This window comes from Abramis brama, assembly GCF_963993115.1.
Source record: "Abramis brama genome assembly, chromosome: 8".
Classification (NCBI taxonomy): Eukaryota; Metazoa; Chordata; class Actinopteri; order Cypriniformes; family Leuciscidae; genus Abramis; species Abramis brama.
Genome location: NC_139970.1, coordinates 36,812,812 through 36,838,143, shown reverse-complemented (window position 1 = coordinate 36,838,143; position 25,332 = coordinate 36,812,812). Strand labels below are relative to the sequence as shown.

The 25,332-nt window shown below is 37.5% G+C and overlaps 1 protein-coding gene across 6 annotated transcripts in view; it reads right to left on the bottom strand.

The window, feature by feature from the left end:
* Window positions 1-1,027: 1,027 nt before the first annotated feature.
* Window positions 1,028-25,332, bottom strand: part of col18a1a (collagen type XVIII alpha 1 chain a) — a 79,049-nt gene continuing 54,744 nt past the window's right edge. For 3 of the 6 annotated variants that reach the window (XM_084121574.1, XM_084121570.1, XM_084121572.1), the window contains 39 exons: window positions 23,260-23,343; window positions 21,032-21,094; window positions 17,792-17,867; window positions 14,923-15,038; window positions 14,662-14,688; window positions 14,185-14,382; window positions 13,850-13,876; window positions 13,558-13,611; window positions 13,340-13,426; window positions 13,198-13,245; window positions 12,465-12,602; window positions 12,190-12,252; window positions 11,502-11,546; window positions 9,974-10,105; window positions 9,822-9,890; window positions 9,705-9,731; window positions 9,513-9,611; window positions 9,377-9,412; window positions 9,203-9,292; window positions 9,088-9,117; window positions 8,921-8,956; window positions 8,497-8,556; window positions 8,330-8,407; window positions 8,113-8,148; window positions 7,935-7,988; window positions 7,753-7,824; window positions 7,605-7,670; window positions 7,440-7,470; window positions 6,984-7,037; window positions 6,738-6,772; window positions 6,523-6,645; window positions 6,286-6,439; window positions 6,124-6,188; window positions 5,892-6,020; window positions 5,609-5,641; window positions 5,155-5,478; window positions 4,872-5,069; window positions 3,841-3,956; window positions 1,028-2,685 (listed from right to left, as the gene is read on the bottom strand). In XM_084121574.1, coding sequence (XP_083977700.1) covers window positions 2,472-2,685; window positions 3,841-3,956; window positions 4,872-5,069; window positions 5,155-5,478; window positions 5,609-5,641; window positions 5,892-6,020; window positions 6,124-6,188; window positions 6,286-6,439; window positions 6,523-6,645; window positions 6,738-6,772; window positions 6,984-7,037; window positions 7,440-7,470; window positions 7,605-7,670; window positions 7,753-7,824; window positions 7,935-7,988; window positions 8,113-8,148; window positions 8,330-8,407; window positions 8,497-8,556; window positions 8,921-8,956; window positions 9,088-9,117; window positions 9,203-9,292; window positions 9,377-9,412; window positions 9,513-9,611; window positions 9,705-9,731; window positions 9,822-9,890; window positions 9,974-10,105; window positions 11,502-11,546; window positions 12,190-12,252; window positions 12,465-12,602; window positions 13,198-13,245; window positions 13,340-13,426; window positions 13,558-13,611; window positions 13,850-13,876; window positions 14,185-14,382; window positions 14,662-14,688; window positions 14,923-15,038; window positions 17,792-17,867; window positions 21,032-21,094; window positions 23,260-23,343 — 3,387 coding nt within the window. In that variant the 3' untranslated portion in view covers window positions 1,028-2,471. Of the gene's footprint in view, window positions 2,686-3,840; window positions 3,957-4,871; window positions 5,070-5,154; window positions 5,479-5,608; window positions 5,642-5,891; window positions 6,024-6,123; window positions 6,189-6,285; window positions 6,440-6,522; window positions 6,646-6,737; window positions 6,773-6,983; window positions 7,038-7,439; window positions 7,471-7,604; window positions 7,671-7,752; window positions 7,825-7,934; window positions 7,989-8,112; window positions 8,149-8,329; window positions 8,408-8,496; window positions 8,557-8,920; window positions 8,957-9,087; window positions 9,118-9,202; window positions 9,293-9,376; window positions 9,413-9,512; window positions 9,612-9,704; window positions 9,732-9,821; window positions 9,891-9,973; window positions 10,106-11,501; window positions 11,547-12,189; window positions 12,253-12,464; window positions 12,603-13,197; window positions 13,246-13,339; window positions 13,427-13,557; window positions 13,612-13,849; window positions 13,877-14,184; window positions 14,383-14,661; window positions 14,689-14,922; window positions 15,039-17,791; window positions 17,868-21,031; window positions 21,095-23,259; window positions 23,344-25,332 lie in introns of all 6 variants that reach the window. The other 3 variants (XM_084121573.1, XM_084121569.1, XM_084121571.1) reach the window with 1 other exon arrangement.

Sequence of the window (25,332 nt, the reverse complement as noted above, 5' to 3'; positions counted from 1 at the left end):
TGTACAATAGGAAATAAACAAGCAAACAGTTTAGTCAAAAGTACAAAACCAGTGCTAGTTTTGCACTGGTCACTCAGGTGGCCTGGTTCTATTTTAGGGGAAGAATTGTGCAGTCAAGCACTTTGTTTTCTTTCATTTCAGTACAGTTCACAACAAAAACAACAACAGTTAATCATAAAGACAGTCATCCTACTATGGATTCAATTTATATATTAAAACTAGTGTATGAGATGGCAAATGTAAATTATATAATTTAATTTTCATTTTGCCATTTTACATATTGAGAGATCCTGCTGATCCTGAGATCCTTATCCTGCTGAACTCCTGCAGTTCCTGTTGTCATCCTGCAGTGTGACGATCCATACTCCATCTAAGACCATTTAAAACAGTACTTTTTGACAGTCATGACATTTTATTCATTTCTGGCACATCATTTTGCTTTTTTTTTTTTTTTTTTTTTTTAATGCATGGGTTATTTTACCACAGGCTTGGTCCACCTTACTGAAACCCTTGCAAAGGACCTTTAAGTCCTGAGATACAAAAGAGGCCGCTTCACCAGCTCCCTGTCAGCAGTCTCTGATTTGTGCATTGAGGCCCTCTCAAGGCCACATCGCTAAATCCTATTGAACAGGCTGTAAAACCCTTCAGGCGGACAGGGAATCAGTGCAATAGGCACTGAGGAGGGACTGCAATGTCATCAAAGGGGCACGCTGTGCAATTTAGAGACATGCATGAATCAGGACTTTGGGACCCTCTACCATAGGCGCACAGAAGACGGTTGCCTGAGAGTATTTCAGTGCTTAAACAGCATTTAGCAGAATCGCATAGTTTACAATTCCAACCGTTGAGAATGAAGAGCACTTACGCTGATCAAAGGCTTTTGTGTGAACTGTAAGTCAGGAGGATTTATACCAAAAGTCACTGACTAAAAAAAATCTGGTTTGATGTACAAAATAACATTATATGGCTTTAGTAAATAAGGACAAAGAGTGATTTTTAGGTGAAAAAATGAATCTCACAAAGGAAACAATGGGTGAATACCTTTTTTATGAATTTAAAATCTAAAATACATACTAGTGAGGAAAAAAATACCTTTATTTTTTATCAATCAGTCAGTGAACAGTAAACACATTCATGATATGAAATGGCTTGTGAATGATATCTAATGTTAATATTGTGCATGAACAGACAACATAGTCTAAGATATGTGTAGACAGGTCAGGTTAAGGAAACAGATTTTCATACACAAGAAGTTGTGCCAAAAAGATTGTGGCAAACAAAAACAAATCATTTATTCAGTGCTTCTGAGACATGGTACAGCACATACTGGTTAAAAAAAGACTAGAAGCCCACATGGTTGTACTGAACACAACAGTAGCACTATAGTGGATTAGGTGTCTGATATTCCATATGGATAGAGGATAAAGTGTCTTCATAAAACACATCTGTCTCTCTCAAACAACACTGTCAGCAGCTGTTTCATCAGTGAAATGCACCGAATGCAACCAAAGCCTCTGATATGTCCAATGAATCATTATCCAGTGGACATGTAACCACTATTTTTGAGTAACAATTTTTTTTTTACATCAATATTTGTTACAAAAATCATCCACTTTGCTGTATCAAACTTCTGGAATCAACCAGAAGAGTAAAACAAGCAATGACACTAAGAAGAATGTGTTATCACATTAATCACAAAAGAAAAGAAAAAAAACACACAGTGATCCCATAGATGCAACAGAAGTTTTTTCAAATAATTTTGTTTGTACAAAAACTCTTTTGAGTGGCAAGTTTTGAATTATTCAAGGCATCTTCTCTTTGCCCACTGGAGCTTTTTCGAGAGAGCGACCATTTTTAGCAACAATTAACTATTTCAGTCTTGCACTTTTATCTGCGGAAGTATGTAAAAAAAAAAAGTGCTTACTAAAATAGAAAAAAGTATTCTATTTTAAATGTTTCAAATCATATTTTAGCTCTCTTTATTGCAAAATAAATATTTTCTCTTTTTAAAACCTAAAACTATAAGGTCTGCCCCTCAGTATCCAACAAACCTTGGATGAAAATAAAATCGGTGCAGACAAGCGGGGAGGAAAAAAAGTTACACAAACAATATAGCTAAAATTGGTTAAATATACCAATTAAGACATCTTCAAAAACGCAAAAAAACAACACAGATGACAAACAATTCATATACAAAATTTTATATGGATACAGTTAAAAACACTGCCTTAGTTGGCCTCACTTCTCTGGTTTAACCCCCTGAAAAATATGTGCCAATGCCCTGAGAGAGAGCAAACACCTCCACGTTCAACCAGCCTCTTTGGCGTTACGGTGAGGGAATAAATGACTGGCAAATTCTCCTTAAGGCAGACTCAGTTCTTTTTTTTCTTTTTTTTCTCCATTTATTAGATACAGGCATCTACTGGAGTGAAACTGTTGTGTTGAATGTTCAAAAGCTCTTTTGGACGGCTTTATTTCTTGGATTGTGTCATGTAGCTGTTCTCGATGCACAGCACGATGAAGGAGCTGGAGCAGCTGCTGGATGTCTGCTGGAGGAGTTGGCCAGCCTGCAGAGATGAGGCCAGGCCTGTCACTGCACGGTCTCCGGCCCGCCACGTCTCACAGTAGTTATCCGTCTGCCTGTGACCCCTGCCACTGGACCCGTGCCAGATCATCTTCTCTGGCCTGCAGGACAGAGGAAGAAACATTCATTTTAGGTGCATCTCAGATGGCACTCAAAACCTGCAAGACCTTTCCGAAATTACAAAGTCAAATTGCATTGGCTGACTGCGGGGTCATGGTGTCCAGGATTTTAATCAGTCTTTTGGGAAACTATGTTTTGTTTGCAAGATTGGAAGAATGACTCATTGGACCGGCCAAAGATTGGGCACTGAATCGTTGAAAGATATTGTTTGAGGCACTTAACTCTTTTCCCGCCAGCGTTTTTTGATAATTTTTTCACAAAATATTCATGGCCCCCAGAATATTTTGTTGTATGAATATCTGAACATGCAATATATCAAAAGAAAGAACAGACCCTTTGCTTTTATGCATTCTTTTTTTAAACACTCAACAGATTTTAAGCAAAAAGCGTTTTTGCCAAAGACTACATCCGGATCGGATTCAGAACGATGATCAAAACATCGATTGAGTAGATCGAGTCCCCTAAGCTTCACAGTCCTATACCTCGTCCTGGGTCGACATTCACGTTCAGCGACATTATGCAGTTTTGATTTATATGCTGTTTAATGTTGATGATTGCATTATTTTACATATGCATCTGTTTACATATGCTATTCCTTGTTTCTGCTTCTTTATTGCCTGTGTTTTGGTCAGGAGATTCAGCACTCTTTCAGAAGATGTGTAATAGCGCCCCTACTGTATAACAGTGAAAACACGGAAAGCCGGAAAATTCCATCAATGGCAGGGAAGCGTTGTCTCAAAAATTACAGAAATTATGTCAATGGTGGGAAAAGAGTTAATAGCAAGTAAATGGGATATCCACGAGCAACTGTAGCATATTCAGGTTCATTTTTAAGTTTTATTTGTCAAATAATATATCTGTAATATAATATTTTTTTTGTGGATGGACAGCACAGACAGATGGATGGACAGATGGATTAAATGAGATAGATAGATAGATAGATAGATAGATAGATAGATAGATAGATAGATAGATAGATAGATAGATAGATAGATAGATAGATAGATAGATAGATAGTTCATCTCTAGCTCCAATGGACTGAGTGGTTTTAAAGGAAAATTAAAACTGACAGGATGATCTGCCGAGGCCTCGGTTTGAAGGGTTCACACAGATCAGCCGAAGCCACTGGCACTCACCAGGCACTGTCCCTCAGGACATCTCTGCCATCAAAGGAGTAGATAGGAGCATTGTCCTTCATCCTGCTCTCGGAGTCACTGAAGAGAGACTCCCAGCTTCTGAAAAGGACTTGATCCTGCAGAAGAGAATATCAATGCCATGAAAAGTCAAGAAACGTGATCACCAAATTAATGTATTGGCTAAGTTCGGTCTTGAGGAGAAAATCTCAAAATGATCCACAAGATCAAATGATCACCTTTGTGTTCTGAGGCCCGAAACATACTTAGTGCGAATGTAGATGATTCTACAAGCCCCTATACAGACATGGTGATCGGCTTTATCTGATTCTACAGTACCTACACAAGCTCAATTTTGTATGTTGTGCGTTATGGATTTTCAACTGGACTGCGACTACGTGATAAAAGCCATCTCAATCTAAAATAATGTCTTTTCACGCGGCGACAACAAGCAACATGATATTTTCAATTATTTGGTTCCACTAGAACTTATTGGTTGCGATAACTGTATATTAAACATAGTATCTTCTGATTTGTTGTTATTGTGCAGCATCACAAAGCCTTTTCACTTCTAGTCTGGACAAATCACTTGGAAAATTAGGACACAGTGTTCGACTAATTTAAATTCTACCTGGTGGGAAACATTTACAACATTTCTGATTAATCTGATTATTAAATTAGTAGAATCTGATCTGATAAATATTTTCTTTTAATAATTTTTTTTTAATCATGTTGTTGCCAGGGCCGTCCAAAGCATGGGTAGGGGCCCAGTGTGAGTCGGTCCATTCATGGGGGGTGGTGGGTTCCTCCTTTGGTCCGTTCGCATTTGCAAAAGTTGCACCACCCTAGGACGGCCCTGGTTGTTGCCATTTTATGAAAGCAATGGAGAGGCCGTGCGTTACAGTTATTTTATCACAACTAAAGGGGTTTATAGGCACTCTGCTCTGCCTAAAACACCCATGTAAAAATCACTGTAATCTAATGGCTTGTTGCTAATCTGGAATGAAGATCTGCATGAGTAATGGACCACACACCTTGAGGTTAACAATCGGTAATGTGTCTCTGTCGGATTTGCGGACGATACTGTAGAGATCCTGAAGTTTGGAAGACAGGAAGGCTCTGAATGTTCCCTTCATCCCCACGGCCCGAGCTTGCTGGAAGCACAGGAAGTCTGCCCCACGAATGCCTCTCATGTTCCCCACTTGTGGAGAATTCAGGGCAATAAGATGCAACTGCACAGAGAAAGACAGTGGCGTCAAAATGGAAATAAACAAAGGGGACCTGTGCAAATGTTGTGACTTAGTTGACTGAACTAACCCCTGGTCCGGAAGTGTGGGTGTGGCCTTCTGGTTCATTGACAGGGGGACTGGGATGGCGGGCTGGAGTGATAGGGTTCCTCTCAGGTTGAACAGGGTATCTGATTTCTGGTTGTACAGGATTGTACCTGTTATCAGTGTAAGGTGGGTATCGTGGATCTGGGTAACGGGCGTCAGGCGGATTGGGGTTTCTATTCTCTGGCTCACTCCTTGGAAACTCAATCGGCTGGTGAGGTGGAGAAATCTGCTCCGCTCCATTGTTAGCTGTGTGGTCCGGGGAATAGTGAACAACAGGGGGCGGCTGGACCGCTGCCACCTCATTGTCCTGGAGGAAAAGCCAACAAGCTACAGTCATACCTTCAGGAATTGATACGCTCATCCACTAATTCTACCTTCCTTTGATTAAATGGTGGGTGCTTATTTGAATGTTAAAGAGCTTTATTCACACTGCTTACCAGCTCTCCATAGAAGGGTTTATAATCTCCAAGCTGCAAATAAAAGGAAAATTGTGTTAATATGTGAAAAGATATGTTAAAAAAAAAAATCCTACACTATATAATGTTCTCCTTGAAATGGGTCAATGACAAATATGGATAAGATGACAAAATGGAGAACCTAAAATAATTAATTCCAAATAGTGAATCTTATATAATCTATTATTAACATCATCTTATCATTTTATTTTAAATAAACGAATAGGTGTGCACAAAAAAAATAGTGTGTTTTAAAGAACTGTACCATCACTTGTCTGACACCATCCCGAACTCTGAGGTAGAGATCGTTTCGGTCCAAAACGTAAATCAGAGCACCTTCTGTCTGTCTGCGTGCCGAAGCAATCATTATGTCATAAGATCTCATGACAGTCACCTGCTGACACATTTAAAACCAGGGGTATGATTAAAGAATCATGTGTCAGGTGTTTTATCAGATACACTCCATTAGTAATTTCTTCAATGAATGTCCCACTCACCCCAGATCCAGTGCCGGGAATTCCAGGTGAGCCGGGGGGACCTGGGGGCCCGGGAATACTGAGTGCTGAAACATACAAAAAATCATACAGCATTGATTGTTATTCAAGTTCCTCAAAAATATTCTGAAAGCAGGAAGAATTTTTTACTTATTTTTATCTTACGTGGTCTGTAGGCTCCTGGCAATGACGGTGACCCTGGAGGGCCAGGGGGTCCAGGAGGTCCTGGGTTTCCTGGACGACCATCATAACCAACCCCTGGTGTTCCTGGTGGACCCTGCGGTCCAGGGGGACCTCTGATTGAGTCTCCTTTAGGTCCCTGGAAAATATATAGACCATCCATATGTAGAGTATGTAAGTACTCAATTCAGGTTGTGTCCAGAAACTCCTATCAATCCTTACAGGAAGTCCTGGGCTTCCTGGCGGTCCCTGTCCAGCTCCAAAACGAGGGTCATAAAATCCACCTCCTGGCTCTCCTTTCTCTCCTTTAAGACCGGAGTCACCTTGCTCCCCCTTCATCTCATTCTGAGGAAACAGGTTTCATGTTTGCATCATTATTATAATCAAACAACTGTTTCATCAAATACTTTCATTTATGTACTTTGTGATCCACATACCTTGAGGGCATAGATATCAAGGTTTGAGGAAAAGCCTGAAAAAGAAAAAAAAGTGAATATTAAATTATACATTTGTGCATTAAATATCATTTGATCATGATTACAATTTGATAATGATGTCAAGCTAGTAAGTCAGGGTACTTTAGACAGAGAGTCACTAATATTTACAGGGCCCAGGATAGCGTTGTTATTCCCGCCTGTCAATGGCCCTTAATGTCTAAAAACAGCAACAGTGGTAAATTTTACCTGGTGATCCGGGAATCCCAGGAGCTCCTTGGTCTCCTTTATCTCCTTTCGTAGCTTTAGAAAACAAAACACTGCATTGTTCATAGCTGTCAAAAATTCACAGAGTCATGGATGATTGGAGACATTTGAACTCTTTATAATTAAGATCATTAAAATATACAACATAAAATGCAGTTCCCAATACTTTAGAGTGAAACAAGGCATTGAAGGGAAAATATGTAAGTTGGGATTTGATTTGATCCATTTGAAAATAATTGGACCAGAACAGACATAGAAAAAGAGGCAGAGCAAGTTTTTACATTTAGTTTTTATTAAGAAAAACATGTACAGATAAATCTTACACAGTAAGATCTTTAGGGAAGAAGATAGGGTACATTTTGATTTCATGTTGACTTTTGTGATACTTATAAAATATATTTTGATCATCTGCTGTGACAAGAATGACTAACATCTTACCTGGGTATTGCCTTGAATAATCTTCATATCTCTGAAATGGAAAAGGAGATGGCAAATTAGTGCTGTTGCAATCATGATCACTTCAATTCAACAACCACTATATGGAGCTCATTTTGCAACATTTCATGCATGAATTACAGCTTATTTAACACAAATAGCACTTACTCCAAATCTGTCCAAGGGCACAGCAGGTCCGGGGGGACCAGGGGGTCCTGGGGGACCGGGGGGACCCTTGAAAAGACACAAAATAACTTATGAGGGCAAGCTATTTATATAACAATCACTGACAGGACAAACTGCATGGTGTACTTACTTGGTAACCATATCCAGAGCCTGACGCTGGGTCTCCCTTCTCTCCTTTGTATCCGTTCACACCTGGGCGGCCCTACAGTCATTCAATTAAGATATTAAGTAAAATTCAAATTACATACTCAGTTAAGTCATCCTGTCGTTGAATATTTTTTGTTGATGAAAGTTATTTTTTGAGAGACTTACTGGTCTGCCTGGCATTCCAAATTCACCCTTCAAACCAGAAGGTCCAGCTGGACCCTGAATAAATGAGATGCGACTTAGTTGCTCTGAATGTTCTTTTTTACCAAGTAGAGGAATGATAGAATTGTTTCTGTCTGAACCTTGAATTTAAAAAAAAAAATTTTAATAAATACAAACGTACAGGAGGTCCGACTGGTCCAGAATCCCCTCTCTCACCCTACAGAGAGTGAAGAACAAATTAATTTTGATGTATGCTCCCTTTAGCATTTTCCTAAATAAAGTCATCAAAACTATGAATTAACACAAATATGGTTATAAAATAAAATAAAATAAAATAAAATAAAATAAAATAAAATAAAATAAAATAAAATAAAATAAAATAAAATAAAATAAAATACCTTTTGGCCTGCCAATCCACCAAGGTAATGTGGGTTTCCATCAGGTCCAAGAAAAAGTCCAGGCTCTCCTTTTTCTCCCTGCAAACAAAGTAAGGTTGCAGCAGTGAGCCGTTGAGGTTTTTAAACACTTCATATTAAGCTTTGTGTGTTGATATCTGCTTACAAACCTTAATGGCATAGCCTGGTGAACCAGGTTCTCCTCTATCACCTTTCGGTCCCATTGGGCCCTGATTGGATAAAGAGACAGAGTGTAAGATAAATGCACTCAAGTCTATATTATTAATGCGCCAAATTGCAATGTTGCTTGGAAGCCGTGAACAGTCTACACTAACTGTTAAAATACATTATAATATATTTTTTTATATCATTTTAATAGAAAATTAACTGAACTAACTATGAACTAAACATTACAATAGTTAAGGGTACTTCCCTGCTTTGTATCATTCCAAATAAACTGTTTACCCATAGTGAAAATCACTGCAACAATCTCTCTTGTCTTGTGGCTTTATTAATTACTTCTAATATGTATAAATGTCTAAAGTGTTTTGTTCAAAAAAGGGGGATGAACAAATGAAGTTATAAAGTACTTACTGGGAATCCTGCTTGACCAGGAACACCAGCACCACCCTGAAAACCACACAAACGATATATAGATATTGGAAAATTTGATGTTATGAGTCTGTTTTTGAATGCCCACAAAACAAATTCTGGTATCCTAATGTAGTAGCAAGGGACTATTAGAGGCAGGACTTTCATACCTGAGGCCCTGCTCCTCCAGTTTCATCATACTGTACAGAAAAATTACCAACAGCTTAATAAAAACATTAACTATTTTAGACAAACAAAAAAGGCGATATAAATTTGAAGACTTACATTTTCAGAATAACGATAAATAATTTGTCCAGGTTGTCCAGGGGGGCCAGGTGGACCTGGAAGACTAGTTCCATCTCGTCCAGGTTCACCCTAAGCAGATGATCAAGTTTAACAATGATAAAGTAAATAATGAGATTATTTGATTATTTACTTCTCAGAGAGAAGTAAACTCACCCTCTCGCCTCTGTCTCCCCTGTCGCCCTTTGGTCCCTGCAGGCAAATGCGAAAAACTGATATCAGCCTGAAGAACTGGACGCCAGACTGGCAATTAAGTACATTTACACAAGAGATTTATTAAAATGAAATGCACCTGTGGTCCAGGGAAGCCATCCAAACCAGGGCGGCCATCTTGTCCCTGAGGTCCTTCGCTGCCTTTATCACCAGGAATTCCTGGGAAGCCAGGCTTACCCTGAGGAACACGATATGAATAAATGACACAATCCCCAACTGAAAATTATATCTTTGGGATATAAATCTCATTTTAATGAATAAATAGTCTTACTTGTGGTCCTGGGATACCAGGAGGTCCCTGAAATGAAATAGGTTTGCAGTAAATGAACTTCTAAAAACCAACAAGGGTAGATAAGAACCAATAAAGGTACAACAGAGAAAAATTTACCTGAATTCCAACTGGTCCTCTTACCCCAGGGACTGAACTGAAGTGAATACCAGAGCCCTCCATATCATCCTGAACACATATACAGAGAACACAATATTTTATGGATTTCCTAAAAGACAGCTAAGCACAAAGGAAAATTGACTAATACTTACAAATCCAACATTAAATCTTGGGCCAGGAGGACCAGGTGGCCCTGGTTGTCCAACGGGTCCCATTGGTCCTGGAAGACCAGCAAGCCCACCCTGCCCAGGGAGGCCAGGGGAACCAGTAGAACCTGTGGCGCCCTTAAAAGACAAGGAGTAAGATGAATAAAACAACGCATGCAGTTAGCTTGCAAGATACCAAGATTCCAGGCAGGAGCAAAATATGTTAGTTTGCAGAAAACACATTCACACAACGCATCTACAAAGTAATGCCACAAAAAGTCCACACTAACATCAGTATAATAATGATGGCACATTTCAAGCATTAGAAATGTAGCGTAAAAAAAAGTTGAGATGTCTGTGAAGAAAATCGATTGCCACACTCAAGACTTGCTACCTGCCACCCTGCAGCTTTAGAGGAGAAGGATGAGGTATAGTAGGAAAGAAGATCATAGAGATTGCTGGGAAAGTAGGAGTTTTGCTACAGAGACAGAAACATAAAAGAATCCTGAGGGGGTTTGACTGTTTCAGAAAAAGATGTTTTCTGAAACTGCTTTCCACACAACACCATTTCCTAACTAGGCGTGACACAATAATGCAACATTATTCTTACATTTTTCTTCAACAATGGGCATTTTTGATCATGAACATCTGCTCTACAATGTCATTTTCACTACATTTCAAAATATGCATTGTGTTTGAGAGCATTTTATTGTGGAAATGACAGTTCTGGAATTTTTTTGACTCCTTTTTATGTGTCTTTACAGTGTTTTTTGATAATTTGGCAAAATTACAGCATGGTTGGAAATTATATGTATCTTAACGTTTAACTTTCAGTGCAAATATGCTCTTCACTGACAATTTTGTTTGCATGATAACCAAGTAAACGGACTTTTAATAAAACGTTATGGAAAGAATTGTTGGTACAGTATGTATATAAATAATTTTTATAAAATACATAGCAAAATCACTTTCACTTTGTTTGGATTATCCTATTTGTAAAGTATTTTAAATTTTTTTTATATATATATATTTAGTATTTTATTAAGTATTAATTATAATTCAATATTATAATATTTTATAATGGATATTCATATTTTAAGACTGAAAGGCTGCATCTGGGAAAGGGAATCTGTAAAAGAAAAAAAGTATGTAGATACTTGAAAAGTAGCAAAAAGTTCTGAATAAAAAATATTTTGAATAAAAATAAGCCCCTACAGAGATGAAAAGACAAGGCATCTTTTAGTTCTATAGGTTTAGTTCTATAAGTTTCTGATGCTGACAGTTAAAACTCACTGGTACAAAATCATACTCCACATAACTATACATCAGACATGTTTAGTGATTGTTATTGTGAAGACAAACTTCTCCCTGGATCTTGCTGTGTCACTCCTGGGTAGAACATTATGTTTTACTCTTATTTAATTCTCAGTCATACAGAGCTTCACAGTATGTCCAGCTGTACACAACAGATATGTGATATATGAATATGAGCATAGAGTGCACAACGGTTTCTCACTACATTACGCAAACTGACCTTCTCTCCCACAGGTCCAGGTAGGCCCAGCTCACCGGCATCACCCTGTGGAGCACAAAATCAGTCCAGCGTCTAAAGATAGCTACCATTACAGGGATCTCAACAGAGCTGAATTATGCAAGTCCAAATCCATTAAATGTCCCGCATAGCTCTCTATATATAGACAGGGTTTCCACACTTTTTACCAATGGATTGTCATGACTTTTCCATCACCTTTCCAGTCGTTCGTGATTATAGCATATTGATGTTTTAGAAATCATTTTATAGAGATTGCCTGGGTGGATTTGCATTTGTATGTTGACTGTGATGATCCAACCAATGTCCTCTACTCTATGTTATTGGCTACTCATTGAGCCCAGACATAAATATTTTGTCCCTAGACTTGGTAATTTGACAGATATCCCCGATGTCAAGTGAACTCATGAATTTAAAATGTATACACAGTTTACAAATGTCTCCAGTAAGACCAATAAACAAACTGATGTCATCACTTTGGCCTATGAGAATGTTTACTCTGAACAAAAACTCACAAACAGCTACACTTAGATTAAATATTTTAGAGCAACTTTGTAAGATTTTATTCATTTCTAAGACTTTTCCAGGCCTATAAAACGTTAAATTCCCTGTTATGTTTTAGGTTTTCCTGGAAGAGGTTGGAGTTCTGAAGTTTCAATCCACTATTTCATACCTTCTCTCCTCTTGAGCCAGGTGAGCCTGGTTTTCCATCAGAACCTGGTGGACCTGGAAGTCCCTATTAAAAACAAAATAATTTTTGAAAATTATTGTATCGGCTTTTTATGGCATGAAACGACAGGGAGGGATGGGACTACACACTATGCAATGCTTCAGATAGCACACGATAGCCATATTGCCACATCTTTGACTCATAAACACTGTATTCCGACACAACATATTTAAACCAGTGTTATACATGTGACGTGTATCATGTCTTCTTAGACTTACCGGTTGACCTGGAGCTCCATTTTGCCCAGGAGGACCAGGAGGACCAAAACCACCAGAGCCTGAAGACGAAAGGCCAGGGGTGCCGGGGGGACCGGGGGGGCCAGGAGAACCAGGTAGGCCAGGCAAACCGGGCATTGCCTATCAACCATTATTAAGTTACAAAGTGAAAAAGTAAAGTGTTAATAGAATTCACTACATTCTGCTTCCAAAGACATCCAAAGTCTGCACTGTTGTACTCTTGTGATGTACACAACTGTTCAAATGTTTGTAGTCATTAAGATTTTTTTATGTTTTGAAAGAAATTAATACTATTTTTTAGCAAGGATGAGTTAAGTTGATCAAAAGTAACATGATTTCCACAAAAATATTAAACATCAGAATGGTTTTCACATCTATAATAGGAAAAGGTTTCTTGTGCACCAAATCAGCATATCAGAATGATTTCTGAAGGATCATGTGATACAGAAGACTGGAGTAACGGTTCTTAAAATTCAGCTTTATGATCACAGGAATAAATGACATTCTCAAATATATTAAAATAGAAAACAGTTATTTTACATTGTAATAATATTTCAAAATATTTTTTATCAAATAAATCCAAACTTTTGAACAGTAGTGTACATGACTTAAAATCAAGGAATATCAACAATGGGGTTCCAAAACGAAGACTGTTAGTTGTTCAGCTGAGAATGAGATCTGAATTAATGCTATACTGTAAGTTAACAGGACGTACTCGCACACTGTCCATATCAAATCCAGAGCCCTCCATGTCCACAAATGTCTGAAAAAATAGAAACAGAGGAATGAACGTTTTTATAAACCAGTTTTTCAATAGGAAAGGGATCATAAAAACAGATGACTAATAATGAACTCACAGGCCTATCAGATCGAGAGAGGGGTCCTGGTGGGCCAGGAGGCCCTGGAGGCCCACGGGGTCCTGGCTGACTTTCACCTCGGTCTCCCTAAAATGAAAACATAAGAAAAAATGTCAAACAACTGAACTGGAATATAAAGGCATTCGCAATTCAATTCTAAAGACACTGATACTGTCAATTATCATTGATACAATTATTATGACACCAAAAATACTTACTTTGTCTCCTTTGATTCCAGGAGTCCCAGGAAAACCGGGAGGTCCAACTTGACCCTGTTACAAAAATGTATTTTTAATCATTTGTACATGAAACGTAAGAATGCAAACACAAATACACAAAATCAACAACACAATCAGAATTCACAATTAGTGAAAACAAACTGTTCTCAACAACAACTATAGTATACACTAGCAGGTATCATTTCAGAAGAATAATGTCATTCAGATATACTGAGAAATGTACTTGACCCAGGTCTGTTTTATAAGAGAGTTTATGAAATGCATTACTTACAGCTTTTCCATCTTCACCAGGGTCACCCTATAAAAGAGAGGATAGCATATTAGTTTTGTTCAGATATGACCAATGCCCGATGCATTATGCATAGTCTCAAGGACAGAAACACAATGTGCCTTTGTGTTTGCAATGATGCATATCTTAAACCTGTATTAACATCATTCTCTGCTTGTGATGGGGAACACCATAGGGATATATTACTGTGCTAACACATTAACGGCAAATACAAGACCACTTCTGACACATGCGGCTTGAAAATGGTATAACTTTGCATTCGCTAATAGAAAACAGAGGCAGTAAATGAACCATTCCTTTCTCTGCGAGCTACTCACCGGCTCCCCATCAGTTCCAGCAGGGCCGGGGGGTCCAGGAAGTCCAGGTGGTCCTCTTGGTCCTGCCATTTTTTGAATAACTGACCCATCTCCTCTCACCTCTACCTCTGTACTGGGCCCGGGGGGACCGGGAGGCCCTGGAGGCCCAGCGGGACCACGGTCACCCTTTGATCCAGGATAACCAAAACCAGGATTGCCCTGAAACCAAAAGGTAACAGAGATTTGAGCATAGGTGAGCCTTACTGTGAGAAAATCAGCATAAATGTCTGTAAAAAAAAAATGCATTAAAGAGAGATGCTTAAAGGTATCATTCAGCCCAAAAATGAAAATTTTGTCATTTTTTAGAAAGTAATTTCATGAAACACAAAATACAATTTTCTTCTGTTTGTTCATTATCTAAATTTGTTATTTTGGCACAAACTATTCCTTTAATTCACATTGTCACAGTTATGTCTAGGTATAAGCATCGCAACAAACCTTCATTCCTTTCTCTCCTGCGACACCCTGTGAAAACACACAGACAAAAATGATTGACCTGTCTGCCACTCACAGCACTCTAACAGATGGCTGAACATTCAAGCTCCCCATCAATGACTTCACACATTACTGAGAATTTTGAAGGACAAAAAAACTAAAAAAAACTAAAGAAAGGTGCACTATATCACACACACAATAGAACGTAGGATGGATGGATGGATGGATGGATAGATAGATAGATGTTCACACTACTCAACAGACCTGATCTCCTTTTGCAGCGCCACCAGACACAGATCCTGAATCGCCCTTTGGCCCCGTAAGGCCCCTGTCACCTTTGGCACCCTTCTCTCCTTTCTCTACTCTTGCATCAACAGAACCTGTAAATTTGAAAATGACTTTATTAATATAAAAATCATGCATTAAAGTTAGAGCTCACCCAAAAATGAAAGTTCTGACATTAATTACTCACCCTCATGTCGTTCCAAACCCATAAGACTTTCATTCATCTTTGAAGATCTTTTTGATGAAATCTGAGAGTTTTCTGTCCCTCCATTGACGGCTAACTAACACTTTGATGCTTCAAAAAGTTCAAGAAGATGAATAAAAGTCTTACGGGTTTGGAACGACATGAGGGTGAGTAATTAATGACAGAATTTTTATTTTTAGGTGAACTATCCCTTAAATTTTACTCCAAATTAAAAGTAAGAAATCATATTTTGCATTAAGAACATTAAGCCTATTCTAAGACCATTAAGATTAACTGTGATATACACAAGTTGTCATGTTAATTTTCATTACCAAAATGCTAAATAATGCTAAAAAATAATTACATATTTAAATGGTTAAGTATACATCATGCTAGTATTTGGTGTGTGGCATTTATTTCACGCTGAAATATAAAAATAAGACTATTACAGTAACAGGAATACAACTGACAGTACAAGTAAATCATACATACAGACATTATGACAATAAGACATTTAGGGGGAAATTTAGGGGCGAAATAAAAACGTATTTGTTGTGAAACATGACCTGGACATGTTTCTGTGATTTTCAACCTAAAATAATCTAGTTGTATAAAATAAAAATAAAACATGACAATAGACAAGGAAGATGGGCCAAACTCCACATATTCAAGAATATGCCAACAAGCAGAAGCTTCTATAAGCAGATGAATGAGCAATCCGTCAATACAAATGCCCTATATAAATTATGCGAGCATTAAACAACAAACATACATATGTGCAATAAACAACATACATATGCAGCAACACTATCACTTGCACCCGGTTTGCTGCAGTCCTTGTTGGGCATCCACAGCTTTTTGCCAGTATTTTTTCATGCAAAGCATCATGTAGAAATTCTGCTGAGAATTTCTATCCAGAATGTCCCATGTCCATTTGAGAGATTTTCATCTTTTTATTACCTGTTGGACCTGCAGAAGCCAGTCTGGACTCCACAGAATACCGTATCCCATCATCAGCTGAGCCTGACGTTCTTAGAGAGTAGTCAACAGAGTTTGAAGCTTTTCTAGAATCCTCATACGACCCCGAGGTTTGCTTGCTAACATCATCTGAGTCAAGAGCTTGTCGAGAACCACCATACGTGCCCGATGATTGTCGAGAACCACTAAATGAGCCAGGGCTTCGTTGGGAATCACCATATGAACCAGAAGTTCGTTCAGAATCACCATATGAGCCAGATGTTCGTCGAGAATCACCATAGGAGACAGGAGTTTTCCGGGAATCCCCATATGAACCAGATATTTTTCGAGAACCGCCGTAGGAGCCAGAAGTTTGCCAAGAGGAATCGACTGATCCTAATGTTCATGAAAACTTTCCAATTCAGCTCATTATGAGGAAAGATCACATAGCAAACCATTTTAAAAGTAATATAGATGATTGTTGAAGCAAGTAAGAATGGATTATGGTCAATCCGACTACAAGGCCATTGGGCACCAGCCTCCCTTGTTGCCCACACACCATGTCACAGGTAGTAAAACAACCCCCAAAAATCTGATGTTAAATCTTATTTTAAATATATATTTAAAAAATACAATAATAATTACAATATTATTTTTATGTGACTTTGTATTATTGCATTATGTGACATTATGTAATTGTGATATAAAACCTGTATCTCTCATAATTGTGACTTTATATCTCAAAATTACAACTTCAGCTTTTCATAAATTTAACTTTGTAAGGTGGCAGATAAAATAAATGTGAGATTTTTTGACAACATTAATTTATACAAATATACATTTTTACAAATATAAGAAGTAAAATAACAACTTAAAAAGTCACAATTACAGTTTTCAACAATGACAAATGTAGATTTGTACACATCAAAACTGCATTATTGCACCATTGGCATGGGCCATAATCCATCCTTCGGTTTAAGCCATCTATTATAAAATCAGAATAACACACCTCTTAAGAATACTTTTGCAATTAAATGTAAAAAGACATTTTCTCCTTGCGTTACACCAGTAGAGGGAGCCAAATACCACAGTGGCTCCTTCCATAAACACACACAATTTCATGATTAATACTAAAATTAAACCTCAAATTAATTTATAAATCTCCTTGCCTTCAATACCCTGCTAAAAAAACACTAGCTTAGACCTGGTTGACCAGTTGGGGAAAGTGTACTTTGAGTAAGATGGGTGATTAGCAAACTGAACTTGCTGGTTGCAACACTTTGGCCTGGTTTCACAGACAGGGCTTAGATTAAGCCAGGATTAGGCCTTAGTGCAATTAGGACATTTAAGTAGCTTTAATAAACGTGATGCGAATCTTGAGACAAAACAATGGCACTGACATATTTTAAGATATTTCAGTGCAAGTTGCTTTCAGTTAAAACAGCTCAAACATGCATTTTAGTCATGGGAACCCGAGGATAGATGTGTAATCTAAGTATGCAGCCCAAATGTTTTCCTTCATGAACAAAATGACTATCAACAAAAGGAAAGTTGTAAATTAACCAACAAAAGCACAAAAATGCATTACTCCAAGTTTACAAGATGAAAAAGAGCCACTTAAGAGTTCAACAGAGCAATAAATGCTACTGGTGAGCAGTGCTGTCAGACAGACCAGTTCAGACCTGACACTGAACAGAGAAAGCTCACCTGTCTGCTGCTTATCAACAGTCTTTCTGCTGGTCACCGGTGGCTGCTGGATCGGCCGAGAGGAGGGAGGTGTCGGCTGAAAGTGATACGTATCATTAATATATCAATTAACATAAATAAAGTGCAAATCAGACAGTCAATCAACATTCAAATGCAGTGTGCAGAAATAACAGCATGTACACTGATCAAAATTCACATTCTTAAAGAGCATTCTTAAAGTAAAAAAGTCTAAGCATCCTTAAAACAAGACAAATTTGTAAAACTGCTGTAAATATTAGATATTATTACTTGTTTTCAAATAATTTATCTTGTAAATAAGAAAAAAGTGTAAATGTATTCCTGAGGGAAAAGCTGAAGTTTCGGCATCATTACTCCAGTCTTCAGTCACATGATCAGAATTCAGATATCATGCTAATATGCTGATTTATTGCTCAAGAAAAAAATCACATTATTATCAATGTTGAAAACAGATGTGTGGAAACTAGTATTCAGGATTCTTTGACAAATAGAAAGTTCAAAAGAATAGGAATATTTCAAATAGAAATCATCTGTAACATTATAACTGTCTTTACGGTCACTTTAATCAAATTAATGCATCGTTGCTTAATAAAAGTATAATTTAAAAAAAAATAATCTTTCTGACTCCAAAAAGACTTAATATGTCTATCAGATTTGCTTCTCATGGGAATTTATCTTGTTTTAAGGACATTTAGATATTTCTACTTTTCTATGTTTAGGGAAAAACTAGAGTATACATTTCCTTAAAGTTAAGAGACATGGACTAAATGCCATAAAAATCCAATTATGATTTCTTGGGTTCTTAAACAATATTAATAAGTACATCACCGCAAATTCCTTTCATACCTGTTCCGACAGTTTAATTTCATTTCACTGATTATGTACAAACACCTTGACAAATACAACCATGACCATCTTAAAACACTAGACGGCACTTGATGTGGCAAATCAAAGAACCGTGGCACTGACTGCACAGATATTTGTATACTCACACACCGCGTTCAACCAACTGGGAGCGAGATTCAGACATACAGCTAACAGTTAACAAAGCTCCTTGAAGAAAAGCTGCCATTTGAAGCGCAGACACAAAGAGGGCCTGACCTTGCACTTTACAAAACACGCGCTGCTGAAACGGCAGAACCCATTTATGAAATACCAGGCATCGGGTTCTAGAACACTCTGATCCTCAGATTTCACGCCAGGATTGAGAAAAAGGAGACTTTGCCGAGAGGACATGGAGTGCTCTGATGGCCAGTGTGAGAGGATGCTGACAGCGTGTATTTTTGGACCAAGAGAACGACCGTCTTGGGGAATGCAGGCCACGGGTCCCGGGGTCTAAAGATAGAGGTCAGGAGTGGGCAGCTAGGGGTCTGTCCGGCTAGATGAGGAGGGGCTGCTAAACATCTGCCATCACGGTCACTGCTGCGGAGATGGAAGAATCTGACCTTGAACACATTACCCTGAGTTATGCTGGAGGAGTTGAGGATATGGAGGAGATCATACGGCACAGAAGGATATTTCCTTGTGCATTAAAAAAGGGGCCTTTCTTTGCTGCCATGTGTTTTCTGCATCATGGTCTTCCAGGAGAGCAATTTAGATCATCACTTGGAATGTACTGGATTCTTCTGGATGTTATGTTATAGGGCTGGAACACTTCAGTAAACTTGTTATAGGAGTCTAGATCAGAGGTTTTCAAACTTTATTTTGATTCCACAAAATATGATGATATTTTAAATTCTAAAGATCCATTTATACTGTGGAAAAAATACAAATATTTTAAACTTTTAAAGTAATATATGAAAACTTACTTTTAAATGTCAAATTAAATAATACAAAATATCAAACAAATATTATATATAAAAATAATCATATTAATGGCATAGAACTGACATAATTATGGATAATTAATTATATATATATATAGGGGGCTTATATATATAATTAATTATCCATATCCATATATATACTGTAATATTGTAATTCTAAAGTTTAATTTCTATATTTAATTATGTTCACTCTTCAAGGTTTCCCTCAAATTGTTATTTTATATATTATAATTTGCAATACAAAGGTATTTTAAATAAAGTAATTTACCAATCTCTTAAATTTAAATGCAATATCCTTTATCGTCTCAGACTTTTGGACCATAGCCTTCTCTAGGTATCCTTAATGATTTTGAGAACAGATTCAAATAAAAATAGACATGCTAAAATTTAATTTTCTTTTTCATAGAAAAAGTGTAATGAAGTCAAACTGTTTACCACTCTCACAAGACTACTTCTCTTCCACTAGATATAATCATCTCATGAAATTGGATTACACAAAATTAGGCCTACACAAGAGGCTGTCATGCAACACAGTTTGCAAAAATGCATGTCCACCGGGTGCCCTCTCCTCAAATGCACTTTCTAACATCCAAGCAGGGTTGGATTGACTGTGAAACAAGCGTGGAAAATGTCCCAGGGGGGAATGTGGCATCCTTTAAAATGGATTCCATGGTAAGATAAAGGAAAGTTTACTTTACAGCACTTCAGAAAATGCTGTCTCTGTCACAGCATGTTAAAATGCAATGCATACTGTAAGGCAAACAAAAGCCATGTAATTTAAAATTACACGGTTAGAAGCAGCTGTTTAAAAAATGTTAAAACAAATATAAATACTTGTAAGTGAAAGGAAAGAAACAGCAAGCTCCAAACAAGTACAATATACTCATAAAATTCAAACACACAAAAAAATGGCCAAAATGTTCTCAAATTGCACTACACTTTAGCACTGATTAATAAACCATTCATTTCAAACAAAAAGCAGACTCTTATGGAAGACAATCCTTGCAGTCCACACCTAAGAGCCACCTGGTTTCTTTCCATTGTAATTAGCTCTGGCATGCTCAGACAGGGCCTCGCACATCAGTAGCAAAGGTTCATTTCAATTTCCACATGGCCTATTTCTGGATTAGTAACACAAGGCATGGGAAGATGGGCTTTAACATCTGGGATTGGTCTGGAGATAACAGCGTACATCCGGGACTTTCCCCCAGAAGATGAGCAAGTGTACAATGACAGACCTGTCAGAACTCACAGACCGCTGCTCTGTAAATAGCCTGGATCCTCGGGATCGTCATTTAAACGTGGACATTAAATCGATCACAACAAGATTACAAATTGTGAGCTTGGCTTCACATGGTTACCAAACAAAGCACAACAAGCAAAATGAAGGTAATACCTGGACTGATGGTGGTCTGTCTCCATCTCCACTTGCTCCATAATCACCTGATCCCTGCAGATTCTGAGGGTTGAATGGAAAACTGCATAAATTCTCTTAGAGTTTTAACAATGAGAAAGGGTCATTTCATCACACTGATTTCTAGACAGCTTGAGGGCATGTAGTACGTCATAGGTCAAACTGATAGGCATTAAAGCTTTATCCTGTGGAAAACCTAACTTGAAGCAACACATTCTTGTCTTGAAAATGAATGGAAGTGAATTCCAAGCACGCACATCAGCCGCAGATAGATAGCAATCAGTCGACAAACACTCCAGGTACTCCTTTAAAGGAACAGTTTCTCACCCTCATGTCATTCCAAACCCATATTGTTTTTGTTCTTCCATCTAAAACCAAAAGAGATGTTAAGCATAATGTCCAATAATCTTCCTCTCTGCCTGAGCTCTTAAATCTCTTTTAGACCTGTGTGAAAGTCAAAAATTACACCTTTTGATGCTTTGCGCCAGGTTTGACATACTTGACACTAAACATAATTGATTCGTACGTTTGTAATGTGTTCCTCACATACAGTACAGTACAGTTAAGCTATCATTTGGCTTCAGAAGACTTGTAATATAGGCCACAAGTCACTTTTGTGATGATTTCATGGCGTTTTTGGGAGCTTAGCAGTATAAATGAAATTGTGTCGTCTGGAAAAGATCTCAGACATTCTGTCTCCACATCTTGTTTTGTGTTTCAAAGAAGAAATAAAATAATACGGGGTTGTCAAAAACATGGGGTGAGTACATGATGACAACATTTTAATTTTGGGATAAACTTCTCCTTTAAGTTTTTTTTTATTCCACAAAGCTTTAATTGTGTTTAATGTAAATTTAGCTACAATTTTGGTTCAATTCCCAGGAAACAAAGAACTGATGAAAGGTATACCCTGAATGCACTGTCAGTCGTTTTGGATACAAGCATCTGCCAAATGAATAAATATAAATGTAAAGTGATACCGCATCAAATCTAAGTCGCCTGGGCAAAACTGTGTACCAGGCGATCTATTCCTTTCACTCTGGTCTCATTTAAAAAAAGACTACATAATAACTGGGTGAGCAATAAAAACCGAACACACACACACACCAAGCTTTCCTTTTTTTAAAAGACAATCCACTTGTTTGAGTATGCGGTTATATAAAGACCTTGCTTTTTTTTGAACAATTTCAGTCCTTCTCACCTCACTGCATTAGCTATTCGTTGGTTTAATCACCCATTTTAGAACCGCTCAACTCTCAACAAAGCATACCAAAATGTGTTTATGCATGTCACGTAAGTAAACTGTCTTCTCATTAGTCAGAGTACAACTGTTTATGTTCCATCATCCTTCTAAATGGACTGACAAGTTAGCTCCTTGAGCTTATTGTAGCGTTATCTGTACCTGATACACACACAGCCCAGCCAAAAAATATTTAAATAGGCAAATGTATAAAAGTCTACGACTGGATCATTATTGCACTGATAATTATGTTTCTAGCATGTTATATATTTGGCAACAGTTCTTCTAACCCAAACTGATGGGGTGTGTAGCTTTTCATTTCTTAAACAACCATGTAGGAAGACACATCATGGCCATATTCCAGGATGACAAAGCCAAGATTCATCAGGCTCAAATTGTGGAAGAATAGTTGGGATGGAGCATGAAGAATCTTGACATTGTTATCCAGGAATATGGCCATGGTGTGGGTTGGGAGGGAGCATGAAGAATCATTTTCACACAATTGGCACCTCTGTGTCCAGACCTTAAATTCATTTAAAGTCTTTGGGATTTGCTGGAACAGACTGTACAGAGTGCTTGACTCTTGCATTGTCAATACAATATCTTATTTCTCTTGATGGAAATAAATGTTGTGATGTTCCCACCCACAAAATCAGACGCTGCTACTTTTTACATAAAACATTTCTCATTATGAATTATAACACAGCTTGGTTTGTTGGTCCATTGGGTCAGATTGCTTTCTCACCACAACGGAACTGCTCCAGGGTTCATTTTCAATCAGACCGAGACCACCTCATCTAAGCCATCTCTGACAGATTATCTTGGTTCAGATCTGAACGCGATTGCAGTGTTCATATATGCCTAAACAAACCAAACTAAGGGAAAAAATGCATTAGGTTCCAATACAAATGCTCCAAATGAGCCAGGTGTGAAAGCGCACTTGCTGTCATTAGAGAACTTGTGTTCTTACCGCATCGAAGTCATCCTCATCTTCTTCACAGTGCCGCTCAGCCGCCCCAGGGTCTCTCACCACCCTCAGATCACCGATGACACCCTAGAATACACAAGCAGAGATTGGTAAGCTTATTTTGATGGTCATGGCAGGTGTGGTGACATACAGTCCATGTTGAATGGCATCTGCTCATTAGATACTGAATCCACTGCTCTTTTTCATGCTAATGCCTTCCACGACAGAAATGCTGGCAGTCAGATAACAATGTGTGCCTGATATCTTACTTTTCAAACACATGGCTATCTGTCTCCATGTGGGATTTCCCTTTTATGGTTTGCGGCACAATTTCAACGCAGATGGGGATAACATTCAATACAATCCACCAAAACAACACATTCCTACATTCAAATGGATAGTTGATCTAAAAAAATGAAAATTCCGCCGTTTAATCACTCTCATGTTGTTCCAAACCCTTCTGACTTACTTTCTTTTGTGGAACACAAAAAGAGGTGTTTAGCAGAATGTTGACGCTGCTCTTTTCCATACAATGAAAAGTGAATGGGGTCCAAGAGCTGTCAAGCTCCGTAAATGACAAAAAGCACAATAAAAGCAGTCCATTTGAAGTCTTCTGAAGCCATATGATAACTTTGAGAAGGACCAACATTTAAGCCGTTATTCATAAATAAGGTAGCAAATTTATAATGACTTCAATTTTGGTTTGTTTCACACACAAAGCTATCATGTGGCTCCAGAATATGTGAAATATAGTGTATGGATGACTTTTAGTGTACTTTGGTTGTGCTTCATGTAATTTTTTGGAAATGTCTGGTAACCATTTATGTTCATCAAGAACAGCATGAACATCCTAATATTTCCTTTGGTGGTCTACAAAAGATTCATTTTTGGATGTATCTCTTTAAGTTGATCTCCATTCAAGATCCATTTATTTGGGGTAATAAGTTTTAAGTTGCTGGTAAGATCTGACAGGACTTCCCCTCTCATGTCTCACGAACTAAGGTCAAAGGTTTAGGAGCAGAATGCAGTGAAGGAAGCTTTAAGATGTCTTAATTGTCCTTTTGTGTCACGTTATGACCCCCACCAAGACCCTCTTACAGCCCCAACACAAGGTCAGATTTACAGGCCTGATTTCCCCACAGTTCTGCAGATAAGCACATGCTCTTAATGAGAGGGATGGAATAGCAATCATATCCTGCCTAATCAGGTCTGTAATTATGATGGCCATCTACTTATGGTGGAGTTCCCACAGGAAATGGAAGCCACATGAAACAAGGAGTCATACTGAACTGAACAAGATCCATCTGCTTTTGAGTGGACATTATGAGCTCTGGGAAATATGAGGCATTCCTGCTACCTCAGTTGCCTCACTATGGTTATTGAACAATATGCTTGAAAGCACTAGCATAACTGCAGAACACAAGGCAGTATATTCAATCACATTTCTTCACAGATCAGCAACTGGTTAAGAATCTGATGGCTTATATGAGTAGTATAATATAAAATCTTTTTTTTTAATGTAATTTAATTGGCTACATATTTATTTCTTTATTCTAGGATGAATTTATTTAGAGGCACTTGTAATGTTTTCAATAAAAACTCAATACTTTTATCAAGATCGTAACATATATTTTCTGTGATCCAGACAAAAAATTATCTTGAGTTTTTATTTAGGAACATGACAAATATCCCTCTAAATAACTCAATATTAAACATAAATCATCCAGGAATAAAGAAATAAATATGTAGCCAATGAAATTACAGTAAATATAACATTTTAAAATAAATATTAATAAATACATAAGTAATACATAGAATATATACTAAATATATAAAACTAAATGAATAAATGAATAATAATTTAATACAAATCATAAAAATAACAAATAAATATATGGGAAATGAAATTGCATTAAATATTAAATTACATTTTAAAATACATATAAATATATCATATATAACATAAATAGATATAAAAAATATTAAGAAAATGATAAATAAATAATTTAATAAAAATAATTACAAATAAAATAAAATAAAGAATAGTGAAAAAAGAATAGGGTACCGGTCGACTGG